We start from the raw sequence: 18,673 nt of genomic DNA, 5'->3' as shown, positions 1-18,673 counted from the left end.
GGACGCTGCCTGCCTGGCCGGCTCTGGACATGGCGGCAGCGGCCCCGGAAGATGAGGACCGCCGACCCATCCGGAGGGTCCGATCCAAGAGTGACACGCCTTACATCAATGAAGCGAGGATCTCTTTGCACCTGGAGACAGGTAGGGGCAGCCGGACACGACACGCCATGCTAGCTAGCACACCTCGATATGGCGGCGTGCACCCACAGTTTCTTGGGTACGCCGTGTCGTGGAAGTAATCGATAACGGCAGGCCTGAGACATGAGCGTGACTGTGGGGGTTTTACGTTGCGGGTCTGACGGTATCCATAATGCTCACTATGACTCATTGCACCGTAAAAATCAGCGAGAGACAATTCGCCACATATTTCATTAAAATGTAGCATCTGATAATGAACCATATGCAGGTTCTATGCCTGACGTGTTTTGTATGAATGTGAACTAATTGCTGCAGTGGGAGAAAAGTGAGGCGTATAGATTACAAATCGTGTTAATTCAGCGTTGCTATGGCCACGATGGAACACTAACAAAGGCTGCAAGTCTATTTTGTGCAAACGACTTGATCTTGTCCAACACTTCAATTATCAGAATCGTTTTCGCCCGAGGAAGGCTCCTTTAATGACGCGTCCACTTGTTCATTGGTGCTGAACCCCAACTAATGCAGCGTGGACCCTTCCCACGGTGTGCATAGAGACGCATAGTCTATATCTGAATCAATAATGTGACATTAATGGTATACAAGCTGAATGTTATTGCACATCTGTTCTGCAACTGTCACCACTTGAAAGCCCCCATAGCTCTTTTGCCTGTGGACGTTTATGATTCCGTGCATTCACACCGGCTCAGAGATTCTCAAAAGGAAGGCTAAACCAGTGTTTTTCAACCTTTTTTGAGCCAAGGCACATTTTTTGCGTTGAAAAAATGCAGAGGCACACCACCAGCAGAAATAATTAAAAAACAAAACTCAGTTGACAGTATAAAGTCGTTGTCGCAATTGTTGGATGTGACTTTAAACCATAACCAAGCATGCATCAGTATAGCTCTTGTCTCAAAGTAGGTGTACTGTCATGACCTGTCACATCACATCCTGACTTATTTTGACTTTTTTGCTGTTTTCCTGTGTGTAGTGTTTTAGTTCTTGTCTCGCGCTCCTATTTTGGTGGCTTTTTCTCTTTTTTTGGTGTTTTCCTGTCGCAGTTTCATGTCTTCCTTTGAGCGATATTTCCCGCATCTACTTTGTTTTTATCCTTCTTCGTAGGGACATTGTTGATTGTCATGTCATGTTTGGATGTACATTGTGGACGCCATCTTGGCTCCACAGTAAGTCTTTGCTGTCGTCCAGCATTCTGTTTTTGTTTACTTTGTAGCCAGTTCAGTTTTAGTTTTGTCCTGCATAGCCTTCCCTAAGCTTCAATGCCTTTTCTTAGGGGCATTTACATCGTGTTTATTTTTGGTTTAAGCATTAGACACCTTTTTACCTTCACACTGCCTCCTGCTGTATCCGACATCTACAAAGCAATTAGCTACCTGCTGCCACCTACTGATATGGAAGAGTATTAAATGGTTACACTGCCAAGCTCTCGACCAGTGGTTCTTAACCTTGTTGGAGGTATCGAACCCCACCAGTTTCATATGCGCATTCACTGAACCTTTCTTTAGTGAAAAATATTTTTTTTTTTCAAATTCAAGACAAAGTTATATGTTTTTGGTAACACTTTAGTATGGTGAACATATTCTAAGTAACAAAGACTTAATTTAGAGTTATTTGGTTGGGGTTAGGGTCAGGGTTAGAGGGTTAGGGTTATAATAAGGCCATGCCGAATAAGGCATTAATAAGTACTTAATGACTAGTCAAGAGCCAATATGTCACTAATTTGCATGTTAATAAGCAACTAATTAATGGTGAATATGTTCCCCATACTAAAGTGTTACCATGTTTTTTTAATGGTGCATAAAATGAACCGTGCATGAACATCACCTTGTTCAAACAACAAAACCAACACAGTGCATAAACTCACAACAAATTACACACCTGCACACCAGTCAGCTGTTGCCGTATCCCTAATACGCCGATAGGGAGAAGTTTGTATTTACACGATGAGTCGGGTGTGTTTTGACCTCCGCCGAACCCCTGAGGCCGACTCACCGAACCCCTAGGGATCGAACCCAGGTTAAGAACCACTGCTCTAGACAGCACCGACACTCAACAACAACACATCATTTGCAGACTATAATTACTGGTTTGCAAAAAATATTTTTAACCCAAATAGGTAAAACTACATAATCTCCCACGGCACACCAGACTGTATCTCACGGCACACTAGTGTGCCGCGGCACTTTGGTTGAAAAACACTGGGCTAAACCGTGCCACCCCTGACTTATAACTGACACAGAGTAGGCAGCTTTGTATTCTTTTCGATAAATGAAGCAATAATTATTATTTTTTTGCTTATCTGAACTTTTTTTCTTGCTGATGTTTTTAATAAATCCATCCCAAATGTCCATGCATTTTCTAATGCGTATAAATGTGTGCAATTGTGTCCCTTGTAACACTGTGTGTGTGGATGTAAGTACCGTATTTTCCGGACTATAAGGCGTACTTAAAATCTTTTTTCTTTCTTTCTCAAAACTCGACAATGCGCCTTATAAGCCTAATGTAAGGAATACGTGTGGTTGAGCTTACCCACCTCGAAGCTATTTTATTTGGTACATGGTGTAATGATAAGTATGACCAGTAGATGGCAGTCAAACATAAGAGATACGTGTAGGCTTAGAGTGTCCGCCCTGAGATTGGAAGGTTGTGAGTTCAAACCCCGGCCGAGTCATACCAAAGACTATAAAAATGGGACCTATTACCTCCCTGCTTGGCACTCAGCATCAAGGGTTGGAATTGGGGGTTAAATCACCAAAATGATTTCCAGGCGCGGCCACCGCTGCTGCCCACTGCTCCCCTCACCTCCCAGGGGGTGATCAAGGGTGATGGGTCAAATGCAGAGAATAATTTTGTCACACCTGGTGTGTGTGTGACAAACATTGACACTTTAACTTTAACTTAACTTAACGTGTAGGCTGCAACATGATGGCAATATGTCTCAAGTAAACAACACCAACATTTTAAATGTTCCATTGAAAACATAGAACATTACACACGGCGCTCAAAAATCTATTAAAATGTTTTAGTACGACTTTGGTAAGCTATGAAGCCGCACCACTTGAAGGATTGTCGGCGAATTACACATACAAGTATTATTATGGTGTGTGTATAAGGTAAGACATATTATCTGGCGTTTTGTTTCGCAATATTATGCAAAAGCAACTTTTCTTACCTTCTGGTACCTGCTGATCTGTATTTGAGATCGGTATAAGTCCTGAAAAATTGCGCGCCTACACGCAGATGCCGTAGTCGATAAGCTTCTTCTTTTTCTCTATCTTCTTGTTATGTGACATTCATCCTCGGCTGTTGCCATTTGTAATATAAAGTAGTGTAAAGTTCTTACTTATATCTGTCAGTAAACTCTCCATGAAAGCGCTAAAACATACCGGTGTAGTGAGTTTTATTATTCACCCAAGGAACTTTACTTATTGGAGTTCCGGTCGGACGGTTTTTCACGGGACACATTTCCTATTTTGTTGTTTGCGGACGAGGAGATGCTACTCCGTTATTGATTTAAGTAAAGTCTGAATGTCATTAAAACAGTTAGCTCCATCTTTTGACACTTCTTCCCGTCCTTGCACGCTACACCGCTACATCAAAGATGATGGAGAAAAGACGCTGCCAAAGGTGAGCCACGTAAATAAGACCGCCCACAAAACGGCGCACCCTGAAGCGACTGTCAGAAAGGGGCTTGAAGATAATCTGTAAAACATAATCTATGCAACATTTTGACCAAAGAACCACCATCACATGTTATGTAGACAACAAGGAAGTGTTTTACATTCAGAAAAAAATTATAATAATATGACTCCTTTATAATGCGCCTAATATATGATAAAATATAAAAAATAGACCATTCATCGGCAGTGCGCTTTATAATCCTGTGCGCCCTATTATCCGGAAAATACAGTATTAGGTTTGGTAAACTAGAGTCTGTCACAGTATATGACAAGATATATGCGATGAGGTGGCGACTTGTCCAGGGTGACCCCGCCTTCCGCCCGAATGCAGCTGAGATAGGCTCCAGCACACCCCGGTAGAAAATGGATAGATGGGTGGATATCTACTGTATTTTTCGGACCATAAGGCGCACCGAACTAAAAGGCGCATTAAAGGGGTCATATTAGGATTTTTTTCAAAATTGAAAACACTGTCTTGTGGTCTACATAGCATGTAATGGTGGTTCTTTGGTGAAAGTGTTGCATAGATTATGTTTTACAGACCATTTTCAGGTAGCTTTTTGAGCGTCTCTTCTGGATGCGCCATTTTGTGGGCTGTCTTACCTACGTGGCTCACCTTCGACAGCGTCTTCTCCCCGTCATCTTTGTTATAGCGGTGTAGCGTGCAAGGACGGGAGTGGAAGAAGTGTCAAAAGATGGATCTAACTGTTTTAATGACATTCAGACTTTACATAAATCAATAACGGAACAGCATCTTCTCATTCGTGGCTCAATAATGCAACTTTAATGCCGGAAATGTGTCCCGTGAAAAACCTGTCGACCGGAATCCTCTAATAACTAAAGTTCCGTGGGTGAATTATGTAAACCCACTCCAGTTTTTAGCGCTTTGATAGCTAGTCTACTGACAGATATAAGTAAGAACTGTACGCTACTTTATATTAGAAACGGCAACAACGGAAGACAAATGTCACATAAGAAGGTAGAGAAAAAGAAGAAGCTTATGACTACGGTGTCAACACGGACTACAATTGCGGACGTGTGCAAATTTTCAGGACTGATGCAGATCCCAAATACAGATCAGCAGGTACCAGAAGGTAAGAAAAGTTGGTTTTGCATAATATTTTGAAACAAAACACCAGGTAATATGTCTAATAGGTGCCATTGTGCGGTCCTTATACATGCACCATAATAATACTTGTATGTTTAATGCGCTGACAATCCATCAAGCGGTGCGGCTTCATAGCTTACCTAAGTCATACTAAAAACATTTTGACAGATTTTTGAGTGCCGTGTGTAATGTTCTATATTCTCAATGGAACATTTAAAGTTTTGGTGTTGTTCAATGCCTTCATATTGCAGTCTACACGTATCTCTTATGTATGACTGCCATCTACTGGTCACATCATTACACAATGTCCATCCATCCATCCATCTTCTTCCGCTTATCCGAGGTCGGGTCGCGGGGGCAGCAGCCTAAGCAGGGAAGCCCAGACTTCCCTCTCTCCAGCTCCTCCCGGGGGATCCCGAGGCGTTCCCAGGCCAGCCGGGAGACATAGTCTTCCCAACGTGTCCTGGGTCTTCCTCGTGGCCTCCTACCGGTCGGACATGCCCTAAACACCTCCTTAGGGAGGCGCTCGGGTGGCATCCTGACCAGATAATGTACCTAATAAAATTGCTTCGAGGTCGGTAAGCACAACCAGAAATATGCCGTACATTAGGCACACCGGATTGTAAGGCGCACTGTCGATTTTTGAGAAAATTAAAGGATTTTAAGAGCGCCTTGTAGTCTTAAAAATACTGTAATTATAAAGACTTGTATAGAAGTATATATAATAGTATACTGTATGCCAAGGGCTAATAAAAACAAGCTGCGAGTGCAATAGTAACTCAGTCAGAATTAGTAATTCAGTTTGAATAAGTTTATTACCTGAAAAACAGCATTAATAGTTCCAGCTTGTTCCTCTAGATTAGTCCTAACTTTAACTTTTACACCAATCTAAAATCTTCAATATCCTACTGTATGTACTGTATAATTTCACATTTGAACCCATTTGATGTTAGACACATTAACCATGGCTCGAGACCTGCACTCAATCACCAAACTAGAACAGGAAAAAGGCTGATGTTCTGATGCATTTCTCCCATAAAGTTTTTGTTTAGGTGTATCAAAACAGAAGTGATGGAGACAGCAAGGAGAAAAAGTTGGGTGACTCATACTCTTGCAATAGGTCAGCGTTCGTTTACACATTTCCAGAGATGTAAACACACACACAAACACGCGCCCACAGGCGCTGCTGTTGTGTCACATTGTATTTTTGCAACACATGCCGAGTCCAGTCAGACGAAGGAGGATGATGAAGTCCATCCATCCATCCATTTTCTACCACTTGTAAAAAACTGAATGGATATGAGAGTGATGGAAATAAACTGCTGAAAGAACAAAAAAACACTGAACTTCGTGTTGCCTCTTAACCTACAGCCAATTGATGCTGATGCATCTCTTGACGAATTAAAAGTGAAAAAAAGCTAACAATTATTTACTAATTCAAAGAAAACAGCTCATTCACTTCTAAGAAAGAGCTGTGTAAGGTCAAAATAATATTTATCAAAGTTATATGAAAAAGGGACAAAAGTGAACGGTTGTGGTTCTACAAAACCCAAAACCAGTGAAGTTGGCACGTTGTGTAAATCGTAAATAAAAACACAATACAATTATTTGCAAATCCTTTTCAACATGTATTCAATTGAATGGACTGCAAAGACAAGATATTTAATGTTCGAACTGGAAAACTTTGTTATTTTTTGCAAATATTAGCTCATTTGGAATTTGATGCCTGCAACATGTTTTATAAAAACTGGCACAAGTGGCAAAAAAAAACTGAGAAAGTTGAGGAATGCTCATCAAAAACTTATTTGGAACATCCTACAGGTGAACGGGCTCATTGGTAACAGGTGGGTGCCATGATTGGGTATAAAAGCAGGTTCCATGAAATGCTCAGTCATTCACAAACAAGGACTTTGTGAACAAATGCGTGAGCAAATTGTCAAATTGTTCTGTGGTCTGACGAGTCCACATTTCAAATTTTTTGGGAAAGTGTGGACGTCGTGTCCTCCGGAACAAAGAGGAAAAGAACCATCCGAATTATTCTAGGTGTAAAGTTCAAAAGCCAGCATCTGTGATAGCATGGGCGTGTATTAGTGCCCAAGGCATGGGTAACTTACACATCTGTGAAGGCACCATTAATGCTGAAAGGTACATACAGGTTTTGGAGCAACATATGTTGCCATCCAAGCAACGTTATCATGGACGCCCCTGCTTATTTCAGCAAGACAATGCCAAGCCATTTGTTACAACAGCGTGGCTTTGTAGTTAAAGAGTGCGGGTACTAGACTGGCCTGCCTGTAGTCCAGACCTGTCTCCCATTGAAAATGTGTGGCGCATTATGAAGCCTAAAATACCACAACGGAGACCCCGGACTGTTGAACAACTTACGCTGTACATCAAGCAAGATGTACAGCGTACATCTTGTGCCAACTTTTTTGCAATGTGTTGCTGACATTAAATTCTAACTTAATGATTATTTGCAAAAAAAGATTAAGTTTCTCAGTTTGAACATTAAATTGCTTGTCTTTGCAGTCTATCAACACACTTACATCTACACTTCTTAAAGTTTATTAAGGACTTATTTCTTCTGTTGTTAAAAGGTATCTTAACGGTTATGCCTGTTCCTGGCTTGGCTGCATGATTAGAATCGTCGTCCTTTGATAATTGTACTTGATAATGATACTTAAAAAAAATTAGATACTGATAGTTTATTTACCACACTGGAGGTAATTTATTAATATCCTAGGGGAACGACTCCACACTGTGTATATAAAAAAAAACACATAATTAACTGCGAGTCGCTTGTCAACCAGGGGGATTGGGGTTAGCGATCGGCATTAAATGGCATTTACATTTTCGTACTTTTGCACGTAAATTGTCTGATTCTGATTGATGGCCAATCAATCGGCAGATCCCTAGTTTCTGTATTTCTAATTTCTATGTATTTTGCAAGTAAAAAAAACTGCTGTTCTTGTCACTTGTTATATTTGGTACTTAAAGGATAGATCCTAATCAAATATACTACCAAGACTTCTAACTCTGCTGTTGCGGATGAGTGCAAAGCCATCTAGAGCGGTCTTATCATTACAGGCAACTGAAGATCCCTTTCATGTCACGTGTTTGCAAACTTGACATCTCATTGGCAGGTTCTGGGACATGATCAATTGTCCATCCATCCATCCATCTTCTTCCGCTTATCCGAGGTCGGGTCGCGGGGGCAGCAGCCTAAGCAGGGAAGCCCAGACTTCCCTCTCCCCAGCCACTTCGTCCAGCTCCTCCCAGGGGATCCCGAGGCGTTCCCAGGCCAGCCGGGAGAGATAGTCTTCCCAACGTGTCCTGGGTCTTCCCCGTGGCCTCCTACCGGTCGGACGTGCCCTAAACACCAGGGCAGGGTCTCCTCCCCAACCCGAAGATGGCTGATCAATTGTTTCGGTCTTAAATTACCGGAAGTGGGTCTTGAGTTTTGAAGCAAAAAATATTTTTGCATTGAATTTTCATTAATTTAATTGAAAAAAAGAAGTAAAACACCACATTTTAAGTAACTGAAATTTTAAACACACACATTCCATTCAATGAAATTGTTTGCATAATTTGATGTAAAAAAAAATTACCGTATTTTTCGGACTATAAGGCGCACTTGAAATCCTTTCATTTTCTCAAAACTTGACAGTGCGCCTTATAACCGGGTGCACCTAATGTACGGAATCATTTTGGTTGTGCTTACAGACCTCAAAGCTATTTTATTTGGTACATGGTGAAATGATAAGTGTGACCAGTAGATGGCAGTCACACATAAGAGATACATGTAGGCTGCAATATGATGGCAGTCACACACAAGAGATACGTGTAGACTGCAATATGATGGCAGTCACACACAAGAGATACGTGTATGACTGCAATATGACTCAAGTAAACAACAGTAAAATTGTAAATGTTCCATTGAAAATATAGAACATTACACGCCATCCATCCATCCATCCATCCATCCATTTTCTACCGCTTTTCCCTTTTGGAGTCGCGGGGGGTGCTGGAGCCTATCTCAGCTGCATTCGGGCAGAAGGCGGGGTACACCCTGAACAAGTCGCCACATCATCGCAGGGCCAACACAAATAGACAGACAACATTCACACTCACATTCACACACTAGGGCTAGGGATAATGTTGCCAATCAACCTATGCCCAGGTGCATGTCTTTCGAGGTGGGAGGAAACCGGGGAGAACATGCAAACTCCACACAGAAAGATCCCGCGCCCGGGATTGAACTCGGGACCTTCGTATCGTGAGGCACACGCACTAACCCCTGTACCACCGTGCTGCCCAGAACATTACACACGGCGCTCAAAAATCTATCAAAATGTTTTAGTATGACTTTGGTTAGCAATAAAGCCGCACCGCTTGATGGATTGTACTGTGCTTCAACATCCATCCATCCATCCATTTTCTACCGCTTGTCCCCTTCGGGGTCGCGGGGGCTGCTGGAGCCTATCTCAGCTGCATTCGGGCAGTAGGCGGGGTACGCCCTGGACAAGTCTCCACTTCAACATATGAGCATGATTATGGTGTGTGTATAAGCTAGGACAATATCTGGCGTTTTGTTTTGCAATATTATGCAAAACCCACTTTTCTTACCTTATGGTACCTGCTGATCTGTATTTGGGCTCTGCATAAGTCCTGAAAATGTGTGCGCGTCCGCCTGTGTAATCCGTGCCGACACCGTAGTAGATAAGCTTCTTCTTTTTCTCTATCTTCTTGTTATGGGACATTCATCCTCCGCTGTTGCCATTTCTAATATAAAGTAGTGTAAATTTCTTACTTATATCCGTCAGTAAACTCGCCGTGGTCATGTGCTTTTAAACTGCAAAGTGTGAAAATATGACATTCTTATTAATGTTTTTCAAAACATACTGACTGAACTTAGTTGTCAGTATATTTTTACCTCAAATATAAAAACTATTTTTAACTTATCAAGTTATTGTTGTTTCAATGCTCTTTTCATTTTGTGTTGCAGCTGAGGAAGTGGAGAGGCTGGCAGCAATGCGCTCTGACTCACTGGTACCTGGCACACACACACCTCCAATTAGGCGGCGAAGTAAATTTGCCACCTTAGGGCGTCTCTTTAAACCCTGGAAATGGAGAAAAAAGAAGAGTGAAAAGTTCAAGCAGACCTCTGCTGGTGAGGACAAAATACACACATCTTCTCCATTTGCCTCTGCCATATAGTGAATATTAGAAATATATATTAAATAATATACAGTAGAAGAAAAAATGTCACAAAATGTAGGGACACAATGCACAGTACACTACACGTATATCCTCCTGAGACCCAGTGTCCTCTGCAGAGGACTTTTCTGTTTTGAGTAACAGGGCTATTTTTTTCCAAAATGTCTCACTCTGACAAAGGAATAAATAAAACCAAATGTCCAGGACGCTGGTTCTCAGGAGAATATCAAACAAAAGGCAGTAGAACACAAACACATTCATGTATGATTTCATAATGCAAAGAGAAAAAAAATGTGTACAGTATCTAAAAGAGAGTATACAACCCTCATATTTCTGTTATGTTGTTATATATTCTCAAGGGACAATACTTAAAAAAATGCCAGATTACAGCCTGAAAAGCAGTCTTGACTTACTCTCCGTTGGAATATATAGTGTATATTTATACTTCCCACACACACACACATACACACACACACACACACTCGTAAACATATACATCCATCCATCCATTTTCTACCGCTTATTCCCTTCGGGGTCACGGGGGGGCGCTGGAGCCTATCTCAGCTACAATCGGGCAGAAGGCGGGGTACACCCTGGACAAGTCGCCACCTCATCGCAGGGTCAACACAGATAGACGGACAACATTCACACTCACATTCACACACTAGGGCCAATTTAGTGTTGCCAATCAACCTATCCCCAGGTGCTTGTCTTTGGAGGTGGGAGGAAGCCGGAGTACCCGGAGGGAACCCACGCAGTCACGGGGAGAACATGCAAACTCCACACAGAAAGATCCCGAGCCTGGGATTGAACCCCAGACTACTCAGCACCTTCGTATTGTGAGGCAGACGCACTAACCCCTCTGCCAACGTGCTGCCCCAGAACATAAACATATACAGTATATACATAAAGGTGTATATATGCGTGTGTATTGTCCGTTGTGATGGCCCTGGGTAAGCCCCAGCAACCAAAAAGCCTATCCAGGCGGTCAGTAATGTGGGCGTTGTGGTGGAGCTTAACTCGGCCACCTCCGGCCACTTGGATTGCAAGTCATGCACGACCAGCAAGAACAGGGCGTGTGCTGGTGCGCCATGAAGTTTGCCACAGAGGTCCACCTGAATGTGCTCCAATGGTGATGCAGGCCATGGAGTTGGTGTGAAGGGTACGGTGGCAGGTTGCCCCGTTTTACCACTCAAAAGGCAGCAGGCGCTGTTAAGTACTAGTTCTTCCACTTCAACGTCGATCCGGGGCTACCTCATAGTACCCCGGCAGCGCTGCTTCTTTTTCACCAACCCTAGGTGTCCCTCATGTGCCATGCAAAGTACCCTGGCCCTCAAAACCTCTGGTATGAGGCACACCGACCTCCAACAGAATGGCTCATCACGCACTCTTTGATACGGTAGTAGGTTGTTATCTACCTTTCCTGGCCAGCTCTCCCGGATATAAGTGTGAAGGTTTGTGAGAATGTCATTATTCGCTGATGCCAGCTGCAGCTCTGCCGAGTTGACCACAGCACTCAGAGGTTTGTGCAGGACCTGGACCCAGTCCTTCTCTTTCTCTGGTTCCGGTAAGACCCCTGGTGTTTGCTGCTTAGTGATTGCAACAGCCCTTGACAGGAGGTCAGCCACCAGGTTGGAACGTCCCGACAGAAATTTGAGTTTGAAGTTGTACTGATTTAGGCAATCAGCCCACCTCAACAGCCTCATAGGCTTGTGCCCTGCTCCTCGGGTGGCTAGCAGTGACGCCAGTGCTTGATGATCTGTACTGATGGTGAAAGCCCTTCCAGACATGTACACATGCCAGCGTTCGTACGCCCATAGGCAGGCAAAGGCTTGCCTCCCGCCCACAGAGTACTTCTGTTCTGCCTGGGTAAGGGCTTTCGAGGCGAAAGCGACCGGGTGCTCCACCCTGTCAGAAGTTTGAGAGAACCACACCCAAAGCCAACCCGAAAGCATCACAGGTGACTAGGGTGGGTGCGGACATGCTGAAGTGTGACAAAGTAAGCGGGGACGTGAGCTGCTGTTTAATGATGTGTACAGCTTCACTGCAGGCCGGGTCCCACTCCCACATTGTATCCTTCTTGAGCAGGCGGCGCAGTCACAGCGGAGAACTGTGGCAGGAAACACAGGTAGTAGTTGGCCATCCCCAGGAAAGACAGGGACTGGGGGTCCGGCAGTGCCAAGGTAGCTTCAGTGTGTGACATGATTAGAGTAATGCCATCCCTGGAGAGCTTGAAACCTAGGAACTCTAAATTCTCTGCCCCACACACACATTTATCTGCATTAAGCGTAACTCCATGTTGTCTGAAGCGCCGGAACACCTGCTCCAGGCAAACATCATGCAGCGCAATCCAGGGTGCGTGCACCACCATGTCATTGAGGTAGATGGAGACCCCTTAAATGCCCACTAGGATAAAAGACATGATTTTCTGAAAGCAATTTAGAGCCAACGACAGTCCAAAAGCCATGTGTTTGTATCAGAAGATCCCAATGTGCGACACAAAAGCAGTCAGGTTCATGCTCTCTGGCGCCATAGGGACCTGACCTAATGGTAAGTCCATTTTGTTGAAGATGGCAGAGCCATGAAAGTGGCTTGCCAATTCCTCCACCGTGGGCAGGTGGTACTTATCAGAAATGATTGCTTTGTTAACGTCTGTCAGGTAGAGACCTACTCCTTGTTTATTTGCGATGACCATCTTGGACACCCACGGGAAGCGCTGGCTGTTTCGATGACGCCTGCTTCTTCTAGATGTTGCAGTTAAACCTCTACTGCATCGCAAAGTGCCAGAGGTATGCGTCGTAGAGGCTGGATAACAGGGCGCATTGTTGAGTCCACTGTCGGCTGGTGTTTGAACACCGTTATTGACCCAAGTCCCTGGAACAGCTCCGGGTATCGGTAAGGCTATGAGATGCCCACCTGAAGAATGTGCTGGCCACATGTGTCTGTCATGGCAAAGCAAAGCACATGTAACAGGGGCAGACCCCATTTGCACACTGGCCCCAGGACTGTGATGAGGGTGTGAACATAACCTGCTAGGGGCTCAGCTGTTGCTTTTTAATGGTATGTGACTGAAAAACTTGTCATAGGTAGGCTTATTCAAAAGGAACACTTTTGCGCCAGATTTCCACTAAAAGATGAATGGGCTGCCCATTGACCCTGCACGTGAGGTACTTGAACAATGTATGTGTGCTGTGTACTGTGTTGACAAGGACAGCAGTGGTGTCTAGATCAACAACACACACGTGCAAAGTGGTCAATTTTATTGCAGTTGCGGCAACGTTTTCCCAGAGTAGGACACATCTGATAACCTGTGGCGTGGTCAGAGGAGCCGTAATTTGTGCTGCACTTGGTCTTCCTTCCCTGTCAGCCCACCCTGTGAACATTGAAGCTGGCATCCATTTCGACGTAAATCCCCACGGTTTCCTGGGCAACATTCTGAACCAGCGGTGATGGCAGTGACGTCCCGGGATCGAGTGCCATACGGCTGAATTTAGGCACCTCCAGCGGGTTCCTATGTTGAGGGCATCTGCTGACGTCAATGAGTCAGGCTCCAATAACAGTCTCTCCCTGAGCTGGCTGTAGGATGTCTTTTTCAATGATCTGATCGACGATTAGACAGTCCTCCAACTGTCCCAATTCACTGTGTCTCGCCCGCTCACGTAGTGCTGAGAAGAAATGAGCCAATGGCTCACCTGCACCCTGCACACGCTGCCTGAATTCAAAACGGCGCTTTCCCACAGAGAAATGTGCCTGCAATGCAACTGTAACAGAGTCATATCTGTCGCCTGTCAGTGTGAGGGTGGTTAAAATCAGGTGTCCCTCTCGACGCGAACAAAAAGTCGTCAAACGATTTTAGCCACAGCTACCACGGCACTGCGGACTCACCTGGTGTAAGCAAAAATACCGGTGGCAAATATGTCATCTTCGTTCGCCAAATGTTATGTATGTTTAGCACAATAACAACACGTGTTGACTCTTTAACACCCTTTATTCAACTTCCGCATTTTACGACCACCACCCCACTTGACGGCCCAACCTTAAAGGGACAGTAGCCTGTAGCCCCTAATGAACATCACAGTAGTATGACAGCTATCTAGAAAATTGGCTGTGTTGGGAATTTTCAATGAATAGTTCCTCCCTTCTGCTATACAAGATTTACACTGTTTACTAAGTTTAATTACATAGTATTATCCACTGAAATGATCTACAGCAATGAAAATGGATGTGAAATGTGAGGTGTATTTCTTTTAGATGCATACAGTACGTACTGTGATTATTATTTGTGACAAAGGATTTTGAACAACCATCTGATTCCTTAACTCGCAACGCACAAACTACACTAACACATCTTATTGCTCAGTGCTAGAGAGGAAAATGTCCACACGGCAAAGCAGAGAAGAGCTCATCAAGAAAGGAGTGCTGAAGGAAGTTTACGATAAAGGTGAGTCTTCATCAAATTTACTAGCATAATTAAATGTCATGGGTTCAGTTATATTTCTGCGATAACCTTTACACACTGTTCATATTTTACACTTTCACAGTATGGCTGCACCAACAATTCTGTTAGAGTCAACAAATGGTGCAAGTAAACTACAAACCCCGTTTCCATATGAGTTGGGAAATTGTTAGGTGTAAATATAAACGGATGGCTTTGCAAATCATTTCCAACCCATATTCAGTTGAATATGCTACAAAGACAACATATTTGATGTTCAAACTGATAAACATTTTTTTTGTGCAAATAATCATTAACTTTAGAATTTACAATAAATACTGATAAAGTTGAGGAATGCTCATCAAACACTTATTTGGAACATCCCACAGGTGAACAGTCAAATTGGGAACAGGTGGGTGCCATGATTGGGTATAAAAGTAGATTCCATGAAATGCTCAGTTATTCACAAACAAGGATGGGGCGAGGGTCACCACTTTGTCAACAAATGCGTGAGCAAATTGTTGAACAGTTTAAGAAAAACCTTTTTCAACCAGCTATTGCAAGGAATTTAGGGATTTCACCATCTACGGTCCGTTATATCATCAAAAGGTTCAGAGAATCTGGAGAAATCACTGCACGTAAGCAGCTAAGCCCGTGACCTTCGATCCCTCAGGCTGTACTGCATCAACAAGCGACATCAGTGTGAAAAGGATATCACCACATGGGCTCAGGAACACTTCAGAAACCCACTGTCAGTAACTACAGTTGGTCGCTACATCTGTAAAGTGCAAGTTAAAACTCTCCTATGCAAGGCGGAAACCGTTGATCAACAACACCCAGAAACGCCGTCGGCTTCGCTGGGCCTGAGCTCATCTAAGATGGACTGATACAAAGTGGAAAAGTGTTCTGTGGTCTGACGAGTCCACATTTCAAATTGTTTTTGGAAACTGTGAACGTTGTGTCCTCTGGACCAAAGAGGAAAAGAACCAACCGGATTGTTATAGGCGCAAAGTTGAAAAGCCAGCATGTGTGATGGTATAGGGGTGTATTAGTGCCCAAGACATGGGTAACTTACACATCTGTGAAGGCGCCATTAATGCTGAAAGGTACATACAGATTTTAGAGCAACATATGTTGCCATCCGAGCAATGTTATCATGGACGCCCCTGCTTATTTCAGCAAGACAATGCCAAGCCACGTGTTACATCGACATGGCTTCATAGTAAAAGAGTGCGGGTACGAGACTGGCCTGCCTGTAGTCCAGACCTGTCTCCCATTGAAAATGTGTGGCGCATTATGAAGCCTAAAATACCACAACGGAGACCCCTGGACTGTTGAACAACTTAAGCTGTACATCAAGCAAGAATGGGAAAGAATTCCACCTGAGAAGCTTAAAAAATGTGTCTCCTCAGTTCCCAAATGTTTGCTGAGTGTTGTTAAAAGGAAAGGCCATGCAACACAGTGGTGAACATGCCCTTTCCCAACTACTTTGGCACGTGTTGCAGCCATGAAATTCTAAGTTAATTATTATTTGCAAAAAAAAATAAAGTTTATGAGTTTGAACATCAAATATCTTGTCGTTGTAGTGCATTCAATTGAATATGGGTTGAAAAGGATTTGCAAATCATTGTATTCCGTTTATATTTACATCTAACACAATTTCCCAACTCATATGGAAACGGGGTTTGCATTTAGAATCTAAATCTATTTAGAATTTCTTAGTAGTCTATGTCATATTTATGAATACATGATTAGTCCATAATGTTTTAAAGAGCCGCACAGTACCCAACACTTGTTTTTGAAGAAAATCCTCTACCATTACAAATATAGTAAGTATGTCTATTTGTTAAATATGAGCAACATTTCAAGGGGCATGGTGGATATTGTGGCCAAACAGCTCAATTTTTGTTTCATCTGACATCACATGGACAAAGGAGGAAAGTTCTGTGGCAGCATTGGAGAAAGTTGTACATGTAAACAAACTACGATGAGTTCAAGGATCGCTGAAATTAGTAGGACAAAACGGTGCTTGCCAATTACTCTCATTAGTGAAGCAGGTGTATCATAAACAGTGGGATTTCTAACAATAGAAAGGTTTGTGTCATGTTTGTTCTCCTACAGAAACAATATTACAACAAAACTTTTTTTTTTTTTTTCATCTTTTTCCATTTTCTGAAAGAGATCCAGAGAGCTACGAGGGCGGTGCTAAAAATGCAGTTCGAGAGCCGCGGGTTGCTGACCCCGCTGTAGACTGTTCATCTGTCCATCTGTCCATCTCCATCAATCCAAGATACATTTCACCCGAAATAGCCCCAGTCTCCATAAGATTGGAGCACCTGTACAAACGTTATTTATTTAACTTTGGTGTATTTGTCAATTTCGGAAAAGTTATCAAATTCCAGGGCTTAAAAACAGTTTAGGGTAATTTTACAGCATTCAAATGTTGAAATGTATTACATTTTTCCCAAACTTTAAGTGTTGAACCGAAAATCTCAATCAAAACATCATTTCATTCTTGTTGTTGACATAAATAAATGATAAATGATAAATGGGTTATACTTGTATAGCGCTTTTCTACCTTCAAGGTACTCAAAGCGCTTTGACAGTATTACCACATTCACCCATTCACACACACATTCTGACTACCACTGGACAAAAGTATTGGGACACTTGGGACTACAACTTGACAAAAGTATTGGGACACTTATGACTACCACTGGACAAAAGTATCGGGACACTTATGACCAAAACTGGACAAAAGTATTGGGACACTTACACTGCACAAAAGTATTGGGACACTTAGGAATACCACTGGACAAAAGTATTGGGACACTTAGGACGAAAACTGGACAAAAGTATTGGGACACTTACACTGGACAAAAGTATTGGGACACTTAGGACTACAACTTGACAAAAGTATTGGGACACTTAGGACTAATACTGGACAAAAGTTTTGGGACACTTAGGACTATAACTGGACAAAAGTATTGGGACACTTGGGATGTAAACTGGACAAAAATATTGGGACACTTGGGACTAACACTTGACAAAAGTATTGGGACACTTATGACGAAAACTGGACAAAAGTTTTGGGACACTTAGTACTAAAACTGCACAAAAGTTTTGGGACACTTCGGACTAACACTAGACAAAGGTATTGGGACACTTGGGACTAAAATTGGACAAAAGTATTGGGACACTTAGGACTGCCACTGGACAAAAGTATTGGGACACCTACACTGGACACAAGTATTGGGAAACTTAGGACTAAAACTTGACAAAAGTATTGGGCCACTTGGGACTAAAACTTGACAAAAGTATTGGTAGTCTGGACAAAAGTATTGGGACACTTAGGACTACAACTTGACAAAAGTATTGGGACACTTAGGACTAAAACTGGACAAAAGTTTTGGGACACTTAGGACTACAACTGGACAAAAGTATTGGGACACTTAGGACAGAACTTGACAAAAGTATTGGGCCACTTGTGGCTAAAACTTGACAAAAGTTTTGGGACACTTAGGACTACTACTGGACAAAAGTATTGGGACGCTTAGGACAAAAACTGGATAAAAGTATTGGGACACCTACACTGAACAAACGTATTGGGACACTTACACTGGACAAAAGTATTGGGACACTTAGGACTACCACTGAACAAAGGTATTGGGACACTTAGGACTACAACCTGACAAAAGTATTGGGACACTTAGGACTACCACTGGACAAAAGTATTGGGACACTTATACTGGATAAAAGTATTGGGACACTTACGCCTACACTTGACAAAAGTATTGGGACACTTTGGACTAAAACTTGACAAAAGCATGGGGACACTTAGGACTAAAACTGGACAAAAGTATTGGGACACTTGTGGCTAAAACTTGACAAAAGTATTGGGACACTGAGGACTACAACTTGACATACGTATTGGGACACTTCGGATTACCACTGGACAAAAGTATTGGGATACTTAGGACTAAAACTGGACAAAAGTATTGGGACACTTACGACGAAAACTGGACATACATATTCAAAATAATGCATGTGATGTTAATTGCTCTTATCTGGTTGAAAATA

The 18,673-nt window shown here is 42.9% G+C and overlaps 1 protein-coding gene across 2 annotated transcripts in view; it reads left to right on the top strand.

Annotated features, from left to right (window-relative positions):
- The window catches only part of phactr1 (phosphatase and actin regulator 1), a 46,639-nt gene continuing 27,966 nt past the window's right edge, over window positions 1-18,673 (top strand). The window contains exons 1-3 of one of the 2 annotated variants that reach the window (XM_061975603.2): window positions 1-141; window positions 9,947-10,111; window positions 14,525-14,599. In XM_061975603.2, the coding sequence (XP_061831587.2) occupies window positions 30-141; window positions 9,947-10,111; window positions 14,525-14,599 (352 nt within the window). In that variant the 5' untranslated portion in view covers window positions 1-29. Of the gene's footprint in view, window positions 142-9,946; window positions 10,112-14,518; window positions 14,600-18,673 lie in introns of both variants that reach the window. The other variant, XM_061975602.2, reaches the window with a different exon arrangement.

This window comes from Nerophis lumbriciformis, linkage group LG14 (genome assembly GCF_033978685.3).
Source record: "Nerophis lumbriciformis linkage group LG14, RoL_Nlum_v2.1, whole genome shotgun sequence".
Classification (NCBI taxonomy): Eukaryota; Metazoa; Chordata; class Actinopteri; order Syngnathiformes; family Syngnathidae; genus Nerophis; species Nerophis lumbriciformis.
Note: the sequence above shows the minus strand (reverse complement) of the source record. Positions and strands in the feature narration are given on the sequence as shown.